General features: G+C 44.9%; 1 protein-coding gene across 1 annotated transcript; it reads left to right on the forward strand.

The window, feature by feature from the left end:
* The first annotated feature begins 2,403 nt into the window (after positions 1-2,403).
* Positions 2,404-18,350, forward strand: DNASE1L3 (deoxyribonuclease 1 like 3). Its single transcript, XM_035108077.2, has 8 exons — positions 2,404-2,584; positions 5,932-6,020; positions 8,616-8,699; positions 9,151-9,263; positions 11,066-11,178; positions 11,884-12,041; positions 15,739-15,835; positions 17,865-18,350. The coding sequence occupies exons 1-8, from the start codon at positions 2,405-2,407 to the stop codon at positions 17,973-17,975; spliced, it is 945 nt and encodes a 314-aa protein (XP_034963968.1). The 5' UTR covers position 2,404; the 3' UTR covers positions 17,976-18,350.
* Positions 18,351-21,699: the final 3,349 nt, after the last annotated feature.

The raw sequence follows: 21,699 nt of genomic DNA on the forward strand, positions 1-21,699 counted from the left end.
ACTTCCTCTCTGCCTTGGAAAGGATCATCAGAATAATTGCCAGGTGGCTAGAGAATTAGCAGCTGTTGCCCTTGGAACTTCCCTGTTGACTTCCCACTTCTGCTCTTGAGTTTCCCTCATGTGGCTTTGGGCTTCCCTACTTTCTATTTCCTTCTCAGGATTTCTGTTTTGGGTACAAGCACTCACAGAAGAAGGGCCATGCTGGATTAGGCCCAAAGCCTATCTATCTCATCAGTCCCAGGCAGCATATTCAGGGACTGGCACGAATGATTGACGAGAGTTGTAGTCCAACATCATCTAGAGCAGTGTTTCCCAACCTTGTGCCTCCAGCTGTTTTTGGACTACAACTCCCATCATCCCTAGCTAGCAAGACCAGTGGTCAGGAATGATGGGAATTGTAGTCACAAAACATCTGGAGGCACAAGGTTGGGAAACGCTGATCTAGAGGTCTACAGGTTCGCCGCCCCTTTTTTACCATTTCCCCTTTGGGGGGTGTCTATGGATCTAGCCATGAGTGTGAAAGGGACACAGGCACTCTTCCTAGCTCACAAACCGCTTGCTTGTCATTCTAGAGGGTGTTTCATGCAGGGGTATAGCTAGGGGTTGGCTAGGTTGGCTCCCACCCAGGGGTGTGTGCAAGAATTGTGACTCTCCACTCTTGCTAGGAGTCTGCCCACCCATCTGCACGCAGTCCGGGCCACTCCTCCTTTGCTCTGGGCAGCAGGGCAAGGCACACAGGCTCCTCTGGGCACCTTGGCAGATGAGGTTGCTGGCATGGACCACCACAGCAGTCCTGTGGGGGCTCCTGCCCAGTAGTCCAGTGGCACTATTAGAAGAGCAAAATTTTGAGTTTCTGCTCCATGGTCTCTCCTGGCTCCAGAGCTGCCAATACATCTCCTTGCCAAGAGTGCAGAGAAGCCTATGCACACCTCTGGTTTCATGATAGGAATTTCCCATAGTCCTCTCTGGAGGTCCTCTTAAGAGTGGGAGTAGTAGTATTACCAAGTTTGCATCACTGCCCCGTCCCATTGCCCTGATTGTTCACTCCCTCTCCTCTGCTAATCTAGGCAAAAATGGTTCCGGGAGGAGGGTGAAGACAAAGGAAATCATTTATTTATTTATTTATTTATTTATTATTAATCTTTAATTAATTTATTGAATTTGAATTTATTTGAATTTCTTTATTGAACTTATATACCTCCCTATACCTGGGGGTCTCAGGGTGGTTCACAGAATAAAATCAAGATATAAAACCACAAAATACCTAATAAAAAGAAAAACCCATTTCTTCCCTTCTTGCTGACTGTATAGTAGAGGAGAACTGGATCCCTTTTAAAGCATTAGATTGGGCACAGTTGTGGACCATTTCATAGGGGGCACTTTTATAGAGAGGTGGATTGCTCCAAAACCAGTAGGAGAACACTTCAATCTCCCAGGACATTCTACACAAGATCTCAAAGCAGCTGTTTTATTACAGAAAATTTTCAGAAACAGACTGGAAAGAGAAGTTGCTGAATTGCAACTCATTACCAAGCTTAAAACCATGGAGACACCTGGTATGAACAGAGACATAGGATTCTTATCTCATTATACATGATCAAGCTTTCTTTAGCACCTCAGCCCTTGCTTCCCCCCCCCCCCGCAAGACCAACTGCAGTCATTAACAGTCATCAACAGGTTTACCACTCCTATCAGCCCATCACCCATTCCCATCACACACACCCCACCCTCTGAATATACATAAGGGTCTGGTTGCTTCTGTTTCAGTGTATCTGAAGAAGTGTGCATGCACACGAAAGCTCATACCAAAATAAAAACTTAGTTGGTCTTTAAGATGCTACTGAAGGAATTTTTTAATTTTGTTTCGACTCAGACCAACACGGCTACTTACCTGTATCCAAAATCTTAGTCGGAGTGCACATTCCCACTCCCTTATCTGCAATGATCATCTGGGGGGTCATCGTGCGTTTAAGAGCGTTGTGGCAAACCAACAGTTTTGATTGCAGAGAATTGTTGTGGACCTGAAAGCAGACACACAAAAAATATGGGGTGGGTCAGCATTTCTTATGAGGTGCAAGAGCACATCAACCAGTTCCTTATTAAGTCGTCTTATTGAACTTTGCTGGGAACGTTTCCATAAATAAGGAACTTGGAACTCAGAACAAACTTCAGTTTTGTATTCTCCCATGAGGTTCAAGAATAAGCCTAGTCAATTGTGGAAGTTGGCTCTAAATTCAGGTAATCCCCTATGGCAAAAAGTTGAGTTCCTCAGCAACAGATGTTAGTCCCCAAAATAGAGAAGTTGATGACCTGTGGAAGGAGCCAGTGACATGCAGCTTAATTTGCATAGCAATCGTGAAATATAACAGCTAAATTCCATCGGTTTTTGCAGACCAAGTGCTGAATGAGAGGACACCTCACTGTTTTTTTCTTTTGGCCCAGGTTTGAAAAGATGTTGTGCGTTTCTTTGTTTCTGCTTTTCTCTTTTCATGGAGCTCTGAGCCTTAAAATCTGCTCTTTCAATGTGAGGTCATTTGGAGAAGCCAAGCGAACAAGACCAGAAATCTTGGACGTCATTGTAGAGGTATGTTGTTTGCTCTACGTCTACGGGATTAAATCAATACTCAGCTGAACGGAGGGGCATTTTATCTAGCTCATCTTTCAGGGTATTTTAACTTCACACAGCCAAGTCCTGCTAATGAATGGCTGAGCATTAATAAATCTGCTGTGCTTCTAACAGCGGAAAAATCTATTTGCAGACCTGAAGCCATATGTTCAGCAAGATTTATTTACACATTAAATCTAGCAGAAATACAATGTTGAATGCTGTTGCAGATGAACATGAGGGATTATGGGAACATTTTGATGGGCAAGAAAAATTGCCCCCTTCTCATCTATAGTCTCATCAGACGTTGCTTCGTTATTAGCATGCTTAATTTGTTTAATCACCACTATGAAGTACCCTGGTCTCATTAAGGAGAAATTACAATCACAAAATAAGTTGGACCCTTGCAGACAAAAGTGATTGTATTATAAACACCTTCTGAGTGATTTAAGCACTTTGGTGCCTGTGTATCAGATGCTTGTAAACAAGAAAATACATCGCCTTTGCATTGCAACGAGCTCTGCTTGAAGCCATTTAGTGCTTCTAAAGAGTACAAGAAAACGTACAAATGCAACCGCTGTTCTGAATCCTTCCTCTCCCAGCAAATTATGAACTTCAAATCTTTTGTTTGACAGTGACAAAATGAGGACACATGCAGCGTTTTGTGACATGACTATTTCTGTATCTGCTTGCAGACTCATTTCTGTAATTTTATTTTATTTTTAAAATTCTCAAAAAAAATACAGTCTCTTCACAAGCCCCCTTGTATTAACACTCCAGGACAGATCCTCCTGTAACTCAATGCCTAGAAATCTAAACGCTGTTACCCTCTTCACACAGATTCCGTAAATCAAAAGTGGCTGGACCTTGTTCCTCTGTCTCCTAATGTCCACCACAAGCTCCTTTGTTTTCTTTGTTTTTATGAGCAAGTTATTAACTCTGCACCACTCTGTCAGCCGCTCCACCTCATCTCTATAGTCTGTTTCACCCTCCTTATCAGAGATGAGCCCGATCACGGTTGTGTCATCTGCAAATTTGACAACCCTATTACTAGGCTGGGCAGCGACACAATCATACGTATAAAGAGTATAAAGGAGCGGACTAAGCACACATCCCTGTGGTGTTCCTGTGTTAGTCCTAAGCATATTAGAGGTGGAAGGGCCCAACCGGACCCTCTGGGAGCAATCTGAAAGAAAGTCCAGTATCCACCCACAGAGTGATAGCGGGAGCCCCAGATTTCCCAATTTAGTTATCAGACGTCGCAGTAGAAGGTATTAAATGCTGAGCTGAAATCTACAAAAAGCAGTCTGGCATAGCTCCCCTGCTCCTCCAAATGTGCAAGAACAGCTTGGAGGGCAATCACCACTAAGATAGGTTGTGTAAGATAGGTTGATTCCAGGGCTTGCTTTTAAGCTAAATGCATTATTCTTCCCTGATTCTATATTTAATGTTTCCCCTCCCTCCAAAGAGATCAAGACAACATGGACAGGGGTGTCTCTCTCCTCATCCTCTACATTATCTTTGTCGTTGTTTCAGTTTTATTTATATTTTCTATGTCTATTCAGGAGTTCCATTGAGTTCAACAGGGCTTATTCCCCCGGTAAAAGGGCATTGGGTTGCAGACTTATTTTATTCACATCCTTGTCTTTTCATTTTTGGGGGGAAAGGGGGAATCACAAGGTGGCTTGCAATCACACAAGAGGACAATAAAATAATATTAAAGACAACGTGAAATGCTTGCAAAAAGCAGATCGATAAAGCAGCAGAAACACAGCATATAGCACATCAAAACAGCACTAGAGGAACATAGCAAGAAAAGATTGAGCTAGCCATAAAGCAACTTTTATCCTCATATCAATTATTTGGGTATGTTAGGCTGAGAGATAGTGACTGGCCCAAGTTCAGCCAGTATGTTTTATTGCGGAGCAGCATGTTAAACTGGGACTCCCCCCCCACTCCACTTCAGTTTAAATCCAGCACACTAGCCATCATATGCTGCTGTAATGTGATATAAGTAACAAGCCAAAGAAAGGGGTTTTTCAAATGTTTCAAAGAAGCACCCTGGCAGTCTGGTTGCACCTGACCTGATAGACTTCATTCCCCAAATATTTTGCCAATATACTCCATCTCACCTTGGTTGTTTCTGCGAGAAATAGAGAAGGTTTGGGCACCTCAGCTGAGTGCCTAACTGAACTCTCTCCCCATAAGAAACCCATCTCAGGTTATTGCCACCTTATTTAGTGTTGCAGCATTTTGTCGATATCTTCTAGTGTTTATATTTTTAAGGTGGGGTATTGTTTTCAAAAAGCTTTTACTGTGTAAGCCACCTTGAAGTTCTGCTTTGAGGAGCAGCCTATAAATTGTTTGAATAAATGAATGAAATTATGACAATGTTTTTAGATGTTCTTAATGTTTTGAACTGTTTTAATAGGTCTTTGTTCATTTATTCATTGCATCGTTTTGCCAGGGGTTTCTTTGGCTGTCACCCAGAGCTCATTTGGGAGGGATGGGAGATAGAAATTTAATAGTTGATGTAATATAAATCATAATTGTATTCTTTTATTGGTTTGCTGCTAATGAATGCATAGTACGGAGGCGTGAACCTTTCTGTGTGCCTTAAGACACTTTAAAATTTTCACTTACGCAACCCTTTCAATCTCTTGCAACATCATCCCATTTCTTAAAGGATTGCCTCACAGTGTTTATATTGTCTTCAACCCATTATTTTCCATGGCTTCACAATAGATGTGAATACCAGCAAATCAAATACTGCCTCAGCCACTAGCTTTGAGATATCTGGAATTCTAGAATACACAAGACATTAATTGGCTTTGCCTCCCTCTAAATCCTTTCATCTACCAAGAACAGTGGCCTGCAGATGGGCTATACACTTTTTTTTCACGTACCACATAAATTTATCCACCTTTTTAAAGAAGAGTTGGTGGGGTTGCACAAAAGTACTCTGGAAAATGGGGGAGCATGTGAAATCACTGAGGGATCGGCTAATCAGTGCCATGCACAGACGGTTTATTTCAAACTTGCAGAACCAGTCTTTTTCATAGTATGGATTTGGGAAAGGATAGATATGTTTGGGCTGAACTTAGTGAGAGTGCTTCCAGAATATTCCTGCTCCTCTCAGAATTTTGCTTCTGCCTTCCCTCTAACCCAGGAGCTCTCTAGTACAGGAGCTGAAAGAACAGGAATTTTTTTGAAGCCCATTTCTGATGGGGGAAATGTTCAGGAGGCATGCAAAGCCTGTTCATTCTGGGAATTCCATGTGTGTCAAATAAAGCATTCTTAAGAATGTTATTTCTTTCCTCCTGCAGGTTATTTCTCGGTGTGACATCGTGCTACTGATGGAAATAAAGGACAACAGCAACAGGCTATGCCCCTTTCTCTTAGAGAAATTGAATGGGTGAGATGTTAATGTCAAATTTATTAAAACATGGGCAATATCTATCATATGTGGTGGCGATGTAAAAAAGTGAGACCTTATTGGGAAATAATATATAATGAGACAAAAAAAATGTTACAGTATACATTCCCAAAAAAGCCAGAGTTGATCCTACTATGCTTAATAGGGAATGAAATCAAAAAAGAGGATGTAAAAATATTTATGTATGCCACCACCGCGGCCAGAATTCTACTTGCACAAAGGTGGAAAACATCAGAAACACCATCAGTAGAGGAGTGGAGAGGAAAGATGACCAAATATATAGAACTAGCCATGCTGACTGGAAGGATAAGAGAACAAAAAGATCAAAAGACCTATAAGGAGTGGAGTAAATTTTGGGAATATCTTAAAAGGCATTGTAAAATAGCAAAAACACTTACAGGAATGACATAATATCTACAACTGTTAAAATAATGTATGAATAGAAGATAGGACAATATATGTTGATATAGCGTGGAAAAAAGGGGAAAAAGCAGATAAACTAGATTTTGACCAAATAAAACCAAAACGATGTAAAGGGGAAGTCAAGTTCGGCGGAACGGATCTATTGGAATGTGTATTTAGTTTTTTTATCTAGGGGGATTGGTTTATAATTTTGTGTTCTGTCTGAGTTGGTTTATATTGATGTAAGAAAAACAATAAAATTACTTTAAAAAATTTTTATTAAAACATCAAGGGTTTTTTGGAGAGAGTTGGGGTCTTGGGCAAAAAGCTTTCAGTGGGCCCATATCTCAACTGGTCCACCTCCTTGCTACTGCCATCGCTGTTCATTATGGCCAGGTGGCCCATGAGGCAGGATGAGGCAGCCTCCTTTGGTCGTAGTGCCACAAGGCAGCACCCCCAGAGGCTCCCCACCCTGCCAACCCCACTAATGTTGGAGGAGCAGTGGTAGTTTCTGGTGAGATCTCACAAGATCTCTTCAGAATCCACCGCAGCTTCATGGGCACTGCTGCACGACCCAAGTAAGAGAGACTGGCAGCAATTTGTCTTTTCTCCTGGGAGTTTATCTTAGTCTTGTAGTTTTCCTTTAGGGAGTTCTACTCACTCAGCTGCAGGTTTTCTTCAGCTGTCAATCCTCCTTTTGATTAAAAGAATAATAAAACACTAGTAAAATAATACAATATTAATGCAGAGCTCGAACGGTGCTTCCACTACCGCTGCCATCTTGCTTTTCCTGCCGAGACTGGCAGCGGTGGCATCAGCTTCCTGTTTCACCTCAGGTGACTAAACAGGATGTGCCGCCCAGTGGAGGACCTACAATTTTGGGGCCCTGAAGCTTGAACTGTCATGGAAGGCCCCTTCGCAACCAGTAACTAGGTCTGGACAACCACTGTTATCTTCTTCAATAGGGTTGCTCCACGACAGATCACCACACCTGTGCTACTGACTCTCAAACTTTGTTGAAGTGTATATTCAACAAAAGAAGTTAATCAATTTGAGATGTGTGACTCAAATTGGATCTACTATACCCCAAATCTTTAAGCAATGTGGACTGAAGTAGCTCCTGGGGCCCTTCCAGAATTAGAGGCCCTGAAGCTTAAGCCTCATTAGTTCCATAGTAGATCCATCCCTACTGTTCATTCATTTGCCCAGAAGGAGAGGTCAAAGAAAGTGAAGGTGGCTGTTGTTGTTGTTGTTGTTGCTGCTGCTGCTGCTCCTTGCCCTTGTCATAGTTTGTACACTTGGAGAAATTGAGCATGCAGGGCCACAACACAGTAGTAGAGCACCTGCTTTGCATGCAGAAGGTCCCAGGTTCAATCCTTGACATCACCAGTTAGGGCTGGGAATCTTCTTCTTCCTTAGCAATCACTCGTAGCCGAGTAAGATTGTCTTCCATAACAGTGAATCCTTAAGTGACTGTGGAGGCCAATTCTGGATCCGCACGTCCTTCCACAGTGGGGACATAGGTTTCTGGGTGGGAGTTGATCATGGTGAGGGTTTGCCAAGCATGCCTTCCTTGTAGCGCATTTTTCTCTTTCGCCCTGAGTTCAAGCTTCTTCAAAGCCCATGACACCTTTGACTTGGAATATTCCCTGCTATAAACCCCTGAGAACCACTGCCAGTCAATGAGGACAACACTGATCTCATTGAAAGGCAACTTTCAATGTTTCTAAGCAGCAAAAGCTAGGAGTAGGAAGAGAAGGGCCAGTGGGTCCCTTCTGGGATGTAGGCCTCAGGAGGTGACCAACTATGGCAGAGGAGAGGAGAATCAATGCTGAAGGAGGTCTCCCCTTTTCAAGCATGCCATGGTGGATACATCCAATATGGTGGATTAATTCCTTAACTCATGCTTCAGGCCCCCATTGTTTAGGAAATCACTGCACTGGCCTTCTCGAGCGCATTTCTTTCTCTGCCAGAGATGGGGAACCTGTGGGTCTTCTTATACAACTCCCGTCATCCCTGACCATTGGCCATGATTTTGCTCAGATAGTTGAGCAGTAAGCTCCTCCACATGCCAAAGCCAGAAGCCATGACCACTGTTTGTGATTTACAATGGTGTGTGTGTGTTTCATGTGGATTCTTTCAAATATATCAAAAATAATCATTCTTCTCCAGTCATTCGCAAGAAAAGTACAGTTATGTGGTCAGCAATCGGTTAGGAAGAAGGACCTATAAGGAACAATATGCTTTTTTCTACAGGTAAGTGCATTTCGGAACTTTCTGCATGTGGCATTCTTTGGAAACTGCAAGGATATAAGCTGGAGTATTAGCCTTCAGTTCCCAGTTTAGATTGTATATCTCAGGGGTCAGCAACCTTTTTCAGCTGTGGGTTGGTCCACCGTCCCTCAGACCATGTGGTGGGCCGGACTATGTTGGGGTGTGTGTGTGTGAACGAATTCCTATGCCCCACAAATAACCCAGAGATGCATTTTAAATAAAATGACACATTCTACTCATGTAAAAACACGCTGATTTGAGATTATGAAAACTAGCTTGCTTTTTTGCAGCATTTTCATTGTTGATTGTAGTCTTACCTATTAGCTACCTTGTGGATCTTGGGACAGAAAGTCAGCCTATACATTAAAAAAAAAATAGGTCTAAACTATTTGAGACAGCTGATATTCTGCCTGTATGTTAATTCACACTGCAGATCGAAAATGGTGTCAGTGAAGCAAATCTATCAGTATCCCGATCTGCAGCCTGGTGACGAAGATGCACTTTCCAGGGAGCCTTATGTTGTCTGGTTCTCTTCTCCAAAAACTGGTGAGACATTGCTGAGCATGCACTATCCTCCTTCCTTCTGTGTGTTTCATAACCCACAGGAAAAGGATGAGCACTAGGGAAGCCCAAGATCTTTATTTTAGACTCCACTGATGAGCTCTGAATGGCAAGCCTTAATGGAGGGCCTGCTGTCTAGGCATCTTATGGGGCCAAGCCTGCTTAGCTTCAGGAGTGGAAATGCATTATGGGCCTTCACGGGATTCTGAGAGCCACAGAGAACTCTTCAATCCCAATTTGGCTGAGGTTACTCTGCAGCTTCTTTAACTTCATGATTAATCCACCCTTGATTGCAGCCTTTCGTAGAACCACAAGCATAATTCAGAACTCGCCGCACGTTGACTTATTTGTGCCAAATTTAATTAAGGTCCTAAACATTAAATAAGTCAAAGACTGTAAAACTCCAAGTGCTTTGCAATGAGATCTGTTGACTTCAACATTTTCCAGCACTGCATGCCAGCTAGGCTTCTAAGCGTGATTAATGTCCTAGAGCTAGATAGCTGGACAGAGAAAACATCTGAAGATAGGGTGGTAAGTAGGTAGCAAGAGGAATGTAGTGTAGCACATGATTTAAATTGGTGAATTCCAATTCTCATTAATATGTTGAGGCTTAAAGGTCCATACAATAATGTGCAGGGCTGGGTCTACAAATTTGCTGGAGGGGGCAAAAGTCGGCACTGCTTCCACCCCTTCACTTGCAGCTTCATGTAGTCTCCACCGCCATCAATGAGAGGATGACGGAGGCACAGGCTTCCTTCTCTTGATGGCACCAACAGAGGACAGGACACAATGAGAGAAAATCTTTTTCCCCTTTATGTCCCATGCAGGCTTCCATCTCTCAGTGGCATAGCTGTCAACCCTCCTTTTTTTTGCGGGAAACTCCCATATTCCAAGCCACAGCTGTCAGCCTTCCCTTTCTTTGCTGGAAATTACCTATCCTGTATCTAGCTGTTCCTTTCTTATGCAAGATTCTTATGTCTTTTGGTGTGTTCTCCCCAAAACCAGCTTTGATCTTAATTGAGAAAAAGAACAACCTAGCTGCAATTTAAGCCGGTAATGGGTATACAGCCCAAGAGTATGGAAGGAAGGAAGGAAGGAAGGAAGGAAGGAAGGAAGGAAGGAAGGAAGGAAGGAAGGAAGCTATTCAAGAGGTGTAGACCTGTGTGTACAAAAGTGTAGCATGAGAATTGATGCTAACCAGAATCAGGCAAAATGGGCCTGCTAAGATCTGGAAACCAATCTGGGCCCTAACAAAGTTACAAAACTTGATACTTGATACCGGAAGAAAGGTGGACAATGGGGGTTGTTTTGTCTTTAGAAAGACAAAGAATATTATGTTTTGGTAGGCTCAGGTGCCATATGAGCTTAACTCAAGACCTCCAATATCCATGACCTTTAAAGGGCAATATACCGTGACAGGGTGAGCTCCCGTTGCTTGGTCCCAGCTCCTGCCAACCTAGCAGTTCGAAAGCACATCAAAGTGCAAGTAGATAAATAGGTACCGCTCTGGCGGGAAGGTAAACAGCGTTTCCGTGTGCTGCTCTGGTTCGCCAGAAGCGGCTTTGCCATGCTGGCCACATGACCTGGAAGCTGTACGCCGGCTCCCTCGGCCAATAACGCGAGATGAGCGATGCAACCCCAGAGTCGGTCACAACTGGACCTCATGGTCAGGGGTCCCTTTACCTATACCTAATAAACATATTAGATCTGTCAGTTTTTCTGACCATAGTGGGAGTGAGTTTGGGAAATGCTGATCATCTTTTTTTTTTTAATGTTTGCTTCTTAAGTGGTTAGGGAATTTGTGGTAATCCCTCTGCACACAACACCTGAAATGGCTGTTCGGGAAATTGATGAACTCTATGACGTGTACTTAGATGTAAGACAACGCTTGAAGTCTGAGGTCAGTCACTGTTTCCTTGGTGCATTTGTGCTAAAGTTGTGCTGAATATCACCCCACCCACCCCTGTGAACGTCGGAACTTAGAAAGCTGCCTTCTGCTGAGTCAGACCAATGGTCCATCTAGCTCAGCATTCTCTGTGTTGACTGGCAGGAGCTGTCCAGGATTTCAGATGGGGGTCTCTCTCAGCACTACCTAGAGACCAGGGAATGTGATCTTCCACATGCTAAGCAGAGGATTTACCACTAAGCTACTGCCCTTCTCCTAAAGTTCCTAGTCAAAGTGTGGCTTGGTTGTTCTGAGCAGCCCAGCAGTTCCTGGAGACAGGATTACTACTGCCTGTCATCTGTACTAATGAATGAAGTTGTTTCATTCATAATGACACACCATTAACTTCCTCCTTTTTCATTTCTCTGATACTCCCCATAGATCTCTCTTTGTATCTGAAGATCCATTGAGATAATTCTCATATGTGGTTGGCACACCCAGGGAAATTCATCAGTGACTCTGTGAGCCAGTCTGATCTGGGTGCACCCGCTGCCATGATAAGGCGCCTTTGTTAAGAAGCTCAAAATAGATCACTTAACTTTCCCAATAATAAAAAGTGGTGGTGAGGGGGGGGGGTTTGTCATACCTTTCTGCCCTACTTTCTGCAATCCTATCTCTTCAAATTTGTCTTTTCACAATCTCCTGCCTCCCACCTTGTAGAATTTCATCTTCATGGGAGACTTCAACGCTGGCTGTGGCTATGTTGCCAAGAAACACTGGAAGAATATCAGACTGAGAAACCACACTGAATTTGTTTGGCTGATTGATGACAAAACTGACACAACGGTGAAAGCCAGCACCCGCTGCCCCTATGACAGGTAACAGCTGGTTTTAGAGCTGACTTGTGAACCCTCCCATCTAGAGCCTCTGCTAAGCTACCTATTATCTGCAGTGTTAGAAGAACTCTGCTGGTTACCTTAACAAAATGCATGTTGATTTACAACAGGTCGTTAATATTGTGAGGGGGAAAATGTGCACCTGGGCTATCTATGCATGGATAAATTATTGCATATTTGGTCTCTTACCTGTGTGACATCACACCCAGCTATTAATCTATGGATAACCAATCTGTGACAAGTGCAAGAAATGGGAGGCAGCTGCGGACTGTGGCTTTCCTGGACCGGAGCAGATTGGCCAATCTAGCTTCCACTGCTCCATTATTTCTTAAGAACATACACAGGAACACAAAAGTCCTGCCAAAAACCTATCAGAGTCCAGCATCTTGTTCTCAAAGCAGCCAACCAGATGCCTAAGGGAAACTCACAAGCAGGACCTCACCCCAACAGCGTTCTCACCACTTACAATTCCTGGCAGCAAGTATTCAGAGACATACTGCCTCCAGCAGTGAAGGGTGGAACACAGTCATCATGGCCATTCATTTGTCTAATCCTTTTTTTAAAGTCACACGTGGTGTCTGTTTTGGAAGTGAAATCCATTGTTTTTGTGACAGTGTGTGAAGACATTCTTCCTGTTCCTTGGCTCAGAAGAATAAAGCTATACCAATGCTGTACTCAAACCCTCGGTGAGTTAGGGACTTCCCCTGGCAGATTGAGCGGACAAGACCAACAGCCAAGAAGGTGATTTCTGCATGTGCAGTAGAGGAAAGTGAGCGGCAGATGGGGCTCATCAACCTGGGACGGTAGCTCATCTAGGAGAAGGAAAACTCTGATCCTAAACCTCCGCTGCCTTGCAGGACATCTTTGGGGGAAGAAAATACCTTCTTTTAGTAACTCGTGCAGCAACCAACCTGACGCCCAAAGTATTGCTCTACTTTCCTTTGGACCATATCTGCAAGGCAGAGCTGGGGGTCTTGTCGCCTGGGCAGCCCAGAACTCCATACCCACTGCCCAAGTTTATGCCTCGGGAGGTCACTTCAGTGCTGCTAACACAGCGATTTGACTTCACCCCGAGAAGCACACTCCATTGTGTCTCAAGACAGACAGATGCCAACAATTACCAAGGCACAATGGGCTTCCTAGAGAAAAGTTTTTCTTCCTCCCTCACAACCCTAGAATTCATGGAGCTCCAATGGAGCTGAATATTGGAAGATTTGGGACACATAAAAGAATGTACTGTTTCACACAGCTCATAAGCTATGGAACTCACTTCCATTGATAGCCAGTGTGGTGTAGTGGTTAAGAGCGGTGGACTCGTAATCTGGGGAACTGGGTTCGCGTCTCCGCTCCTCCACATGCAGCTGCTGAGTGACCTTGGGCTAGTCACACTTCTCTGAAGTCTCTCAGCCCCACTCACCTCACAGAGTGTTTGTTGTGGGGGAGGATGGGAAAGGAGATTGTGAGCCGCTTTGAGACTCCTTCTGGTAGTGATAAAGCGGGATATCAAATCCAAACTCTTCTTCTTCTTCTCCACCAACTTGGATGGCTTTAAGAGGATTGGACAAATTCATGGGGAATAAGCCTATCCATGGCTGCTAGCCAGGATGACTATGCTCTGCCTCCACAGCTGGAGATAGCAGTGCTTCTGATTCCCAGTTGCTGGGAGGGGAGAGCTTTCTTGGGCATGCAGATTTCCCACAGGTATCTAGGTGGCTACTGTGAGAACATGATGCTGGGCTAAAAGAGCCATTGGCCTGATCCTGCACGCTCGTCTTATGTTCTTGTATGTACTACTGTGTGAACTTGAATGCCACCGCCTCATACTTCATACCTGCCTTGTTGCACACATTTTGTTTAATGCGCTATATTCCATCATTCTTGCATATCCTACTGCGCTATGCAAGAAAAAAAGAATGAGAACAACTGAAACCATTCTAAAATATTTAAAAGTCTACAAAAGAGTCAAAATGTTGAGTCAAAATGGTTAGCTACCCACACTGTGATCCCCCATTGAGAGGCAGTAAGGGCAAGTTAATTGCAGCTTTTGCAACAGAACCATTCCTGGGTTGCACTTTGCCATCCTCCCTGTGCAAGCTCTTCGGTTGATTTCCAGACAGAAAACTTTTGACCTCCATGAAGTCTGCCAGGATAATCACCTGAACATGCTGATGCTCACAATGAGCTCATTCCCTCCCTCTGCCCACGCTGTTACCCTTGGCAAGATCACCTCCCTTCCTTGTTCCTGAAACAGCTGGCAAGCAAGCGCTGTGTTAGATAGGAGTGTACTTCTGAGTCACAATCCAGTCTCCTTTCCCAGCAGTGTGCATCAGGTAGTGTCAGGATGATTAGTGATGCCTGAACATAGGATGGGCAGTTCGGGAGAAAGAGAGAAATCGCTTGGGGAAGCTCTTCTCCGGTTGTTTTTTGCACAAAGCACTGCACGGACAAATGTTTCGGCTTGGTGGGTGGGAATCCCTGTGGCAGCCTACCTGCAGTGGAATGAACTTTACCCAGCTGAGAGCAAACATTCAATCCCTGAAGATCTCCATAGGACTTCGCAATGCAGAATTAGATGGAGAAAAGGGCTGGTATCATTGGGTTAGTAACTGCATTCCTAAGCAGTGGTGAATTGGCAAGAGTCCCCAAGGCCAAGATAGAGGGGCCTTTTTGCTTCCCCCCTGGGCCTGAGGTTCCCCATCCATGATCTGAGACATGGGTGTACCCGGCGCGGGGCGGGGGCAGCTGCCCCCCCCAGAAGCAGGGCAGCTAGAGAGCACAGCACGACAGGCAGGGACGCTGCCAGCTGTGCTCCGCCTCGGCCTGCTCGGCTGAAGCGAAACGGCAGCAGCGGCAGCGAAGCTGCCTCCGTCGAGGGGGACCTGGACCTGGGCTAACTTCAGCCCACACTCCTTCCAGTCACAGCAAGAACAGCACAGAAAGTGCTGCCCCACAATGCTCTGCGGCGCTTAATTTGCATACATGTCCAGCTCCAGGTTTCCCTTGACGGAGGCAGCTTCGCTGCTGCTGCCTCGCAACGGCTGGAAACGGCCCCCTCCCCTCTGGGGGGCGTGGATGTTGACCACGCCTCCTGGGGGGATCCCAGCCACGTCGTCGTCAGCCAGCCAATCGGGGGGCTGGGGGCGTGGCTGGCGTGCCCCCCCTAGTTTTGATCCTGGGTACGCCCATGATCTGAGATACGCAGCTGGCTAACTTCATGCTTCTCAGAATTTTGACTTACCAAGTAAGACCTGATACCAGAACAAGAAGAATATCAGAAGCAGTCCTAATAACAAGCACCAAAGCTTACCCGTATCTATGCAGCTCAGCCAGAAATACTTGAGAACCCACTACGTTTGGGATAATTTTAATTGGTTATTCTTTTGTTTTTCCTATCTTTATGACTAATGGAAACTGATGCACTTACATTGCCATTTTCCATCATCCTCTACCACCCACAGAAAGATGAAATAGCAACTCAGAGACAAGCTATTTGTGGATCAGCTTAATTGCTGAAGTTTACAGGCAACTCTCCTAGCCCTGCCTCTGGGGCAGTTGCGAATCCACCGTTGTGCTATCGAAACCCACCATGCTCCGCTGCCTGCCTTTTCTTTCTGACAGCAGCATATGTATTCTCCTCCTGCACAGCAGGCTAACACCCAGTGGTTTTCGGCTCTTAAAGGATTGTGCTCCGTGGGAATAAACTCATAAATGCTGTTGTGCCAGACTCAGCCGGCATCTTTGATTTCCAGAGGGCCTTTTTGATGACTGAAGCACAGGTTTGTATAAGACAGGAATAGTACACAAGCGGGGCGTTTTTGCGTTCTCGTCCTGCATCCGCCGGGGCTTGAGTCCACAGCTGCGCTGCATCAAAACTGGGGAAACAGACCAGTGAGAAAGGCAGGCTGCCAGGCGCGGGGAAACAAGAAGCAGGTAGAGCAGAGAAGCAGGAAGAACCATGAGCAGAGAAATATAGGGAATCACATGACAGAATTCCAGGCCCATCTGCACAGATACCCAGGTGTGTGCCATGTGTACAACCAACATACTTCCATCACTTTATCCCCCACTGTGTTTGTCTACGCAAATCAGAGGCCGGTGTGGATCAAGCTGCGTAAACAGCTGCAGTAACACAACTCCAACGACGGAGGAGCCAAGAATATGATTTATGTAGTACCTGCAGCTGCATCAGTGGCTAAATTGTGAGCTGATAACAAAAGACTCCACTTTAGAGCTGTACTTTGGCAGCCTTTGGACGAATGGCCCATGTGCTCCATCAGCGAGTCCTGCCACTGATAGGGCACTCCGACTAGCCCCTGCCCCCTAGTGTCCCTGGGAGGAGATAGAGCTCAGTGGCAGAGTATCTGCTTTGCATGCAGAGGGGCCCAGTTTCATATAATTATAGAATCACAGGACTGTAGCATTGGAAGACGCCCTGAGGATCATCTAGTGCCAGGCATGTCCAACAGGTAGATCGTGATCTACCGGTAGATCACTGGATGTCTGTGGTAGATCACCAGTAGATCACTGGCTCCCCCCAAAGAAGCTCATCAACTTTGGCTCCCCTAAACTTTGCTCAAAAACTTTCCCCATCACCCCTAAAAAAAACAGGGTTTCCCTTCTCCCTAAAAAAATCTCAACAACTTTGACCTGAACCCCACAAAAGGGGGTAGATCACTGCCAGTTTTTAACTGTGTGAGTAGATCGTGGTTTCTTGGGAGTTGGCCACCCTGATTAGTCCAACCCCCTGCAATGCAGCTGTCCCATACAGGGATCAAACTTGCAATCTTGGCATTATCGGCACCATGCTTTAACCAACTACGGTAGGACTAGGGGGCACTCTTGTCCTGATGGGGACAATGCTGAGTTACAAAGACCAGTGGTCTGATACACACAAAGCAGGAGTATCTGCAAGGAGGGAAACTTTGTGCAGGCTGCTTGCTACACACGCAAAGGAGCCCATGTGCATCTAGAATCCTGATTGTGCAGGACACCGTGGCGTAGTGTGGGTGGAGCCATGGGGCAGTTACCCTGGGTGCAAAATTCTTAGGAGCACAAAATTTCAAAAGAAAAGTATTGATAAAAAAAATAATAGTGTGCCGTCCCGTTCAGACAGAATATCTCCCAATGTTTATGTGGACGGGCTGAGGAGCGGATCTGAGCTACGGCTGGTTGCTAGGGCACCTTCTGCATGGGCGTTAGAAACATGACCACTCTCCCTTGGCCATGGCTGACACTTAGGTTGGCTGCCAAGCTATTGCCCCTTCACTCCAGCCTATTGGCCGGCAGTGCCAAGGATACTTGCCTCGCCCCAGACATTGGCAACCCATGCTACGCCACTGGAAGGATCTAGGGTGTGATGTCATGGTCAGGGCTACTCAGCACAGCCTTCTCATATATTGGCAGAATGCACAAGAAGTTCCCCCGAAGAAGGCTAATGTGGCATGGGGAAACCCACACTAACACAGTGTATTGTGCTGCAGTCTTCATGATCTATTTATAATGTAGTAGAGCTCTCAGGTTGGTTGCATATTCCAAGTACAATGGACTGCCCCCTATGTGTGCTTGTCGGCCAGATGCATCCATAGCCTTCCTGAGCAATTCGGCTTTGGATGTTTGAAAGCATAGCAGCCAGATTTATTGGTGGCGTCCCTAGAATAAGGGCTATGCACCTCGCTTAGGGGCTATCTTTGTGTGGCTTCATGTAGCAACAAATGGCAATTACTCAACACAGTATGGCTTTTAAATATTTGTATGCAAGGGACAGGGTGTCCAATTAATCCACCTATTGTGTCCCTTACTCTGCAGGCTTTAGCAGTGAGTGACCACTTTCCAGTAGAGTTCCAGCTGCGAGCCAGCAGACATTCCCCAAGACGAGCAAGAGCAAGCAATCGTAGGCACCTCTTGCAACAGGGCTAGACAGGATACTGCTGTTCTCCGAAGAGAAAAGAAATTGGATGTATAGTCATAAGAAAAGAATGGGCTTCGTTTTTGACCTTTTCCTTGATGTATGTTGGCCTCCCATATGGCCTATTTCACCAAAAATATGCAAAACAAAACTATTTTTATTGTTAGAAGCATTCAAGGCTAAATAAAATAAACGAGCTAAAATTAACTTTGCCGTAACCTGAAAGACAAATGCAGTGAGGCAATCTGAATGCCTTAGCAATATCTTCAGCAGGGGTTGTTTGGTGAAACAATTTGTTCAGAGTGGTTCGGCATCTCTGCCCGTTCCCAACGTCAGTCTTCTGGCCAAAGATATTTTACAATCAAGAACTCAGAACAAAGCTACAGAAACACACTTTTTGCAATTGACTGACTCCAATCTTGTAGGTGCGTGCAGACAGACACACACGCCACATCACTTCTTTGAAGCTAGAGAAATGTGAAATTGTTGATTTAGGCCAGGCATCCCCAAACCTCAGCCCTCCAGATGTTTTGGACTACAGTTCCCATCATCCCTGACCACTGGTCCTGTTAGCTAGGGATCATGGGAGTTGTAGGCCAAAACATCTGGAGGGCCAAAGTTTGGGGATGCCTAATTTAGGTGGAACTCCAAAGGTTACCGAAATAAAAACCTAGTACTGAGACACTGAGCATCAGCTCAACTCTCCCCTCAGATCTGATCCAAGAAGAATGTGCCCTTTTCTCCACATCACTTTGCGGAGGGAGGAGTTTAACCCTCAAGAAATTCCATCAGCATTCTAATACATACGTTTTTATAAGAAAGCTTGCCTAACATAAGCATTTTCATCTGATGTAGTGCAGTTTTGAGTGATATTTTCACTAGCATACATATTTGTTCACACTCCCCCCCCCCCCAAGAATATGCCTTTTCATGCACATTTCTTGGTTGGAGAACTTTGCTGCAAAATTCAGAGAACTGCAAATATTGAACAATGGCAGTGTTTCTGTTAGCATATGGTTCCAAGGAGGGTGAATGACTGGGTATACACCTTACATACAAACTTAATCAAGTCTTCTCCCTCATCCTTAATCAAACCCAAATTTTCAGTCTGGATGAAACTGAGAACAGGCAAGTAGGTTGGAAAATGTGAGTATCGGATGCTTCACATTTGCCTTTCTAGATTATTGCAATTTTGAAGATGGGCCAGTAGGATTAATGTTGTAATGCTAGACTAAAATTTATTTCACAGCTTGATCTTGCTTGGGTGCTCAGGATCTAATTTCTTACCGTATTAAGGTGACAGGGAAAATTATCCTCAAGTCAGACTGATTAATGACACGGGTGGCTTTTTGTCCTTTTCTCTCTCTCTCTTTGAGCCATCTGTTTTATCTTCACTCAAATTGTTTGTTTTTGCACACCATGCACGAAGTGATGTCCTTTGTTGGATCAATTAATATGCAGCATGTTGGAAGTGAGATGCAAGTAACACATGTAGCATTGCATGGCAGGCTGATATGAACCTAGAAAAAGGATTGCCCTTAAAAGCAAAGCAGCAAAAGGGGTGAGAACTGAAGAGGAGGAACACACCTTTGTTTAGATCTGTAATCATGTACAGTCAGTACCTTCCCACCCTCCTCTTTGCATATTGCAGGACACCAGTGGGAGTGGAAGAAGCATCCTGAGATAGCTGGTTGGTGCATTTTCCCTTTTCATTCATTCATTGCGATTGTATCTCACCTTTTTCAAGGAGCTAAAGGTGGGACACATGGTTCTCTCTCTCTCTCCTCATTTAACCCCCCACAACCACCCTGTGAGGTGGATTTAGTTGAGAGGCAATTACTCGCCCAGGGTGACTCAGTGAGCTGCATGGCATAGCTGTCAGCTTTCGGATTTGAAAATAAGGGATCAGCAGCCTCACCTGTCCCAGGGACAGTCTATGGCAGGGGTCCCCAAACTAAGGCCCAGGGGCCGGATGCAGCCCAATCGCCTTCTAAATGGTCCGAGAATCAGCATGTTTTTACATGAGTAGAATGTGTGCCCTTTTATTTAAAATGCATTTCTGGGTTATTTGTGGGGCCTGCCTGGTGTTTTTACATGAGTAGAATGTGTCCTTTTATTTAAAATGCATCTCTGGGTTATTTGTGGGGCATAGGAATTCATTCATTTTTCTCTCTCCAAAATATAGTCTGGCCCCCCACATGGTCTGAGGGACAGTGAACCGGCCCCCTGCTGAAAAAGTTTGCTGACCCCTGGTCTACGGTATATCTAACAATCCAGGATACAAGCGGGAAATGGTGCTGAAATAAGGGGGTTTCCAGCAAAAAAAGAGGGAAGGTTGGCAGCTGTGGCTTGGAATAAGGGAGTTTCCCGCAAAAAAGGGAGGGTTGACAGCTATGCATGGCCAAATGGGACTCACAGGTCCCAGTCCAACACTCCTAACCACTACACCACATTGGCTCTCTACTTTGATGTTCCAGTACTCACTACCATGAACCACAGAGCCCATGGTGCTTCCATGTGTCAGCCACATGGACCAGCAGGAGAAGGATCAGCATGGAGATATATTGAAAGCAATCCTAAAATGGGCAGGAATTGGAGCGAAAAGGGGGCGGGGCATCTCCTATTTTCAAATTTGATGGATGGTAGGACTTATATTTTCTTGGAAGTGTAGCCCACCAGTGCTGGGCAGCCGCACTGTACTTAGTGCTACCTGGTGGGTAGAAATGGCATGTGGAAACAAGACCACCATGAATGGTGAAAACATCAAAGGGCATACACAAGGGAGTACACAGATATGAGCTGTCACCAAGTCTTTGCTGCAGTGATCGCCTTTTCTTTGTTTTTATATCATTGCTGCTCTTTACAACTGTGGTGTTTGATATTTATTTATTTAGCAAGCTTTTTATACCGCTTTATCAAAAAGAAAATCTCTAAGTGATTTGCATAAAATATTACGAAACGTTCATTTCAAAAAATAGCGATAAAAGCAGACATTTAAAACATTTCTCAGAAGTGCAAAGCACGGGTCACAGCACCAGTTCTGCACTTTTTATCACTACTAGAGACATAGGACGTCACCCAACTAACATCAGTGCAAGGATTTGCGCTTTTGCAATGGAACTGTCCCTAGTTTTGTCCTTCTGTGCACCTCCTAACCTCCCCAATTCTGCTCTGGAGGTTTGGGAGAACACCTAGATCGGATTAAGCAGGGAGGGGTGAAAAATTCAATTGGTGGGAGTTTTATTTGGATACCACCCATAGGGTTGTATCCAACTTGGTGCACAATGAGCTGCAATGGAAGTTCCTCTTTCTCTCTTTTCCCTGTGCCCCCAAAATGTGTTGATGGGCCACCCCCCCCCCATCCTCTGGAGCAGATTTTGCAGCTGCATAGGAGGGCTGTAGTGGAGAGGGAAAAGATTTCTGTTGTGCAAGCGGAAATCTGTTGCAGAACTGCAGCATTACCGTATAAGACGACTGGGCGTATAAGACGACCCCAACTTTTCCAGTTAAAATAGAGGGTTTGGGATATACTCGCCGTATAAAAAGTAGTCTTATACGCAGGAATATACAGTACTTAATTTTGCCCCAAAGGAGGAATATTTGAACTAGCCAATGACATACCAGAGAGAGAGAAGAGAAATGTATTTTTTGTGCAGGCAAACAGCCAGATAGTGACACAACAATGCCCTACTTGTTCTCTTACTTTCATCAGCCAGCCATATTCCTACAAACTAT

The sequence above is a fragment of the Zootoca vivipara genome, chromosome 2, assembly GCF_963506605.1.
Source record: "Zootoca vivipara chromosome 2, rZooViv1.1, whole genome shotgun sequence".
NCBI classification, from domain to species: Eukaryota; Metazoa; Chordata; class Lepidosauria; order Squamata; family Lacertidae; genus Zootoca; species Zootoca vivipara.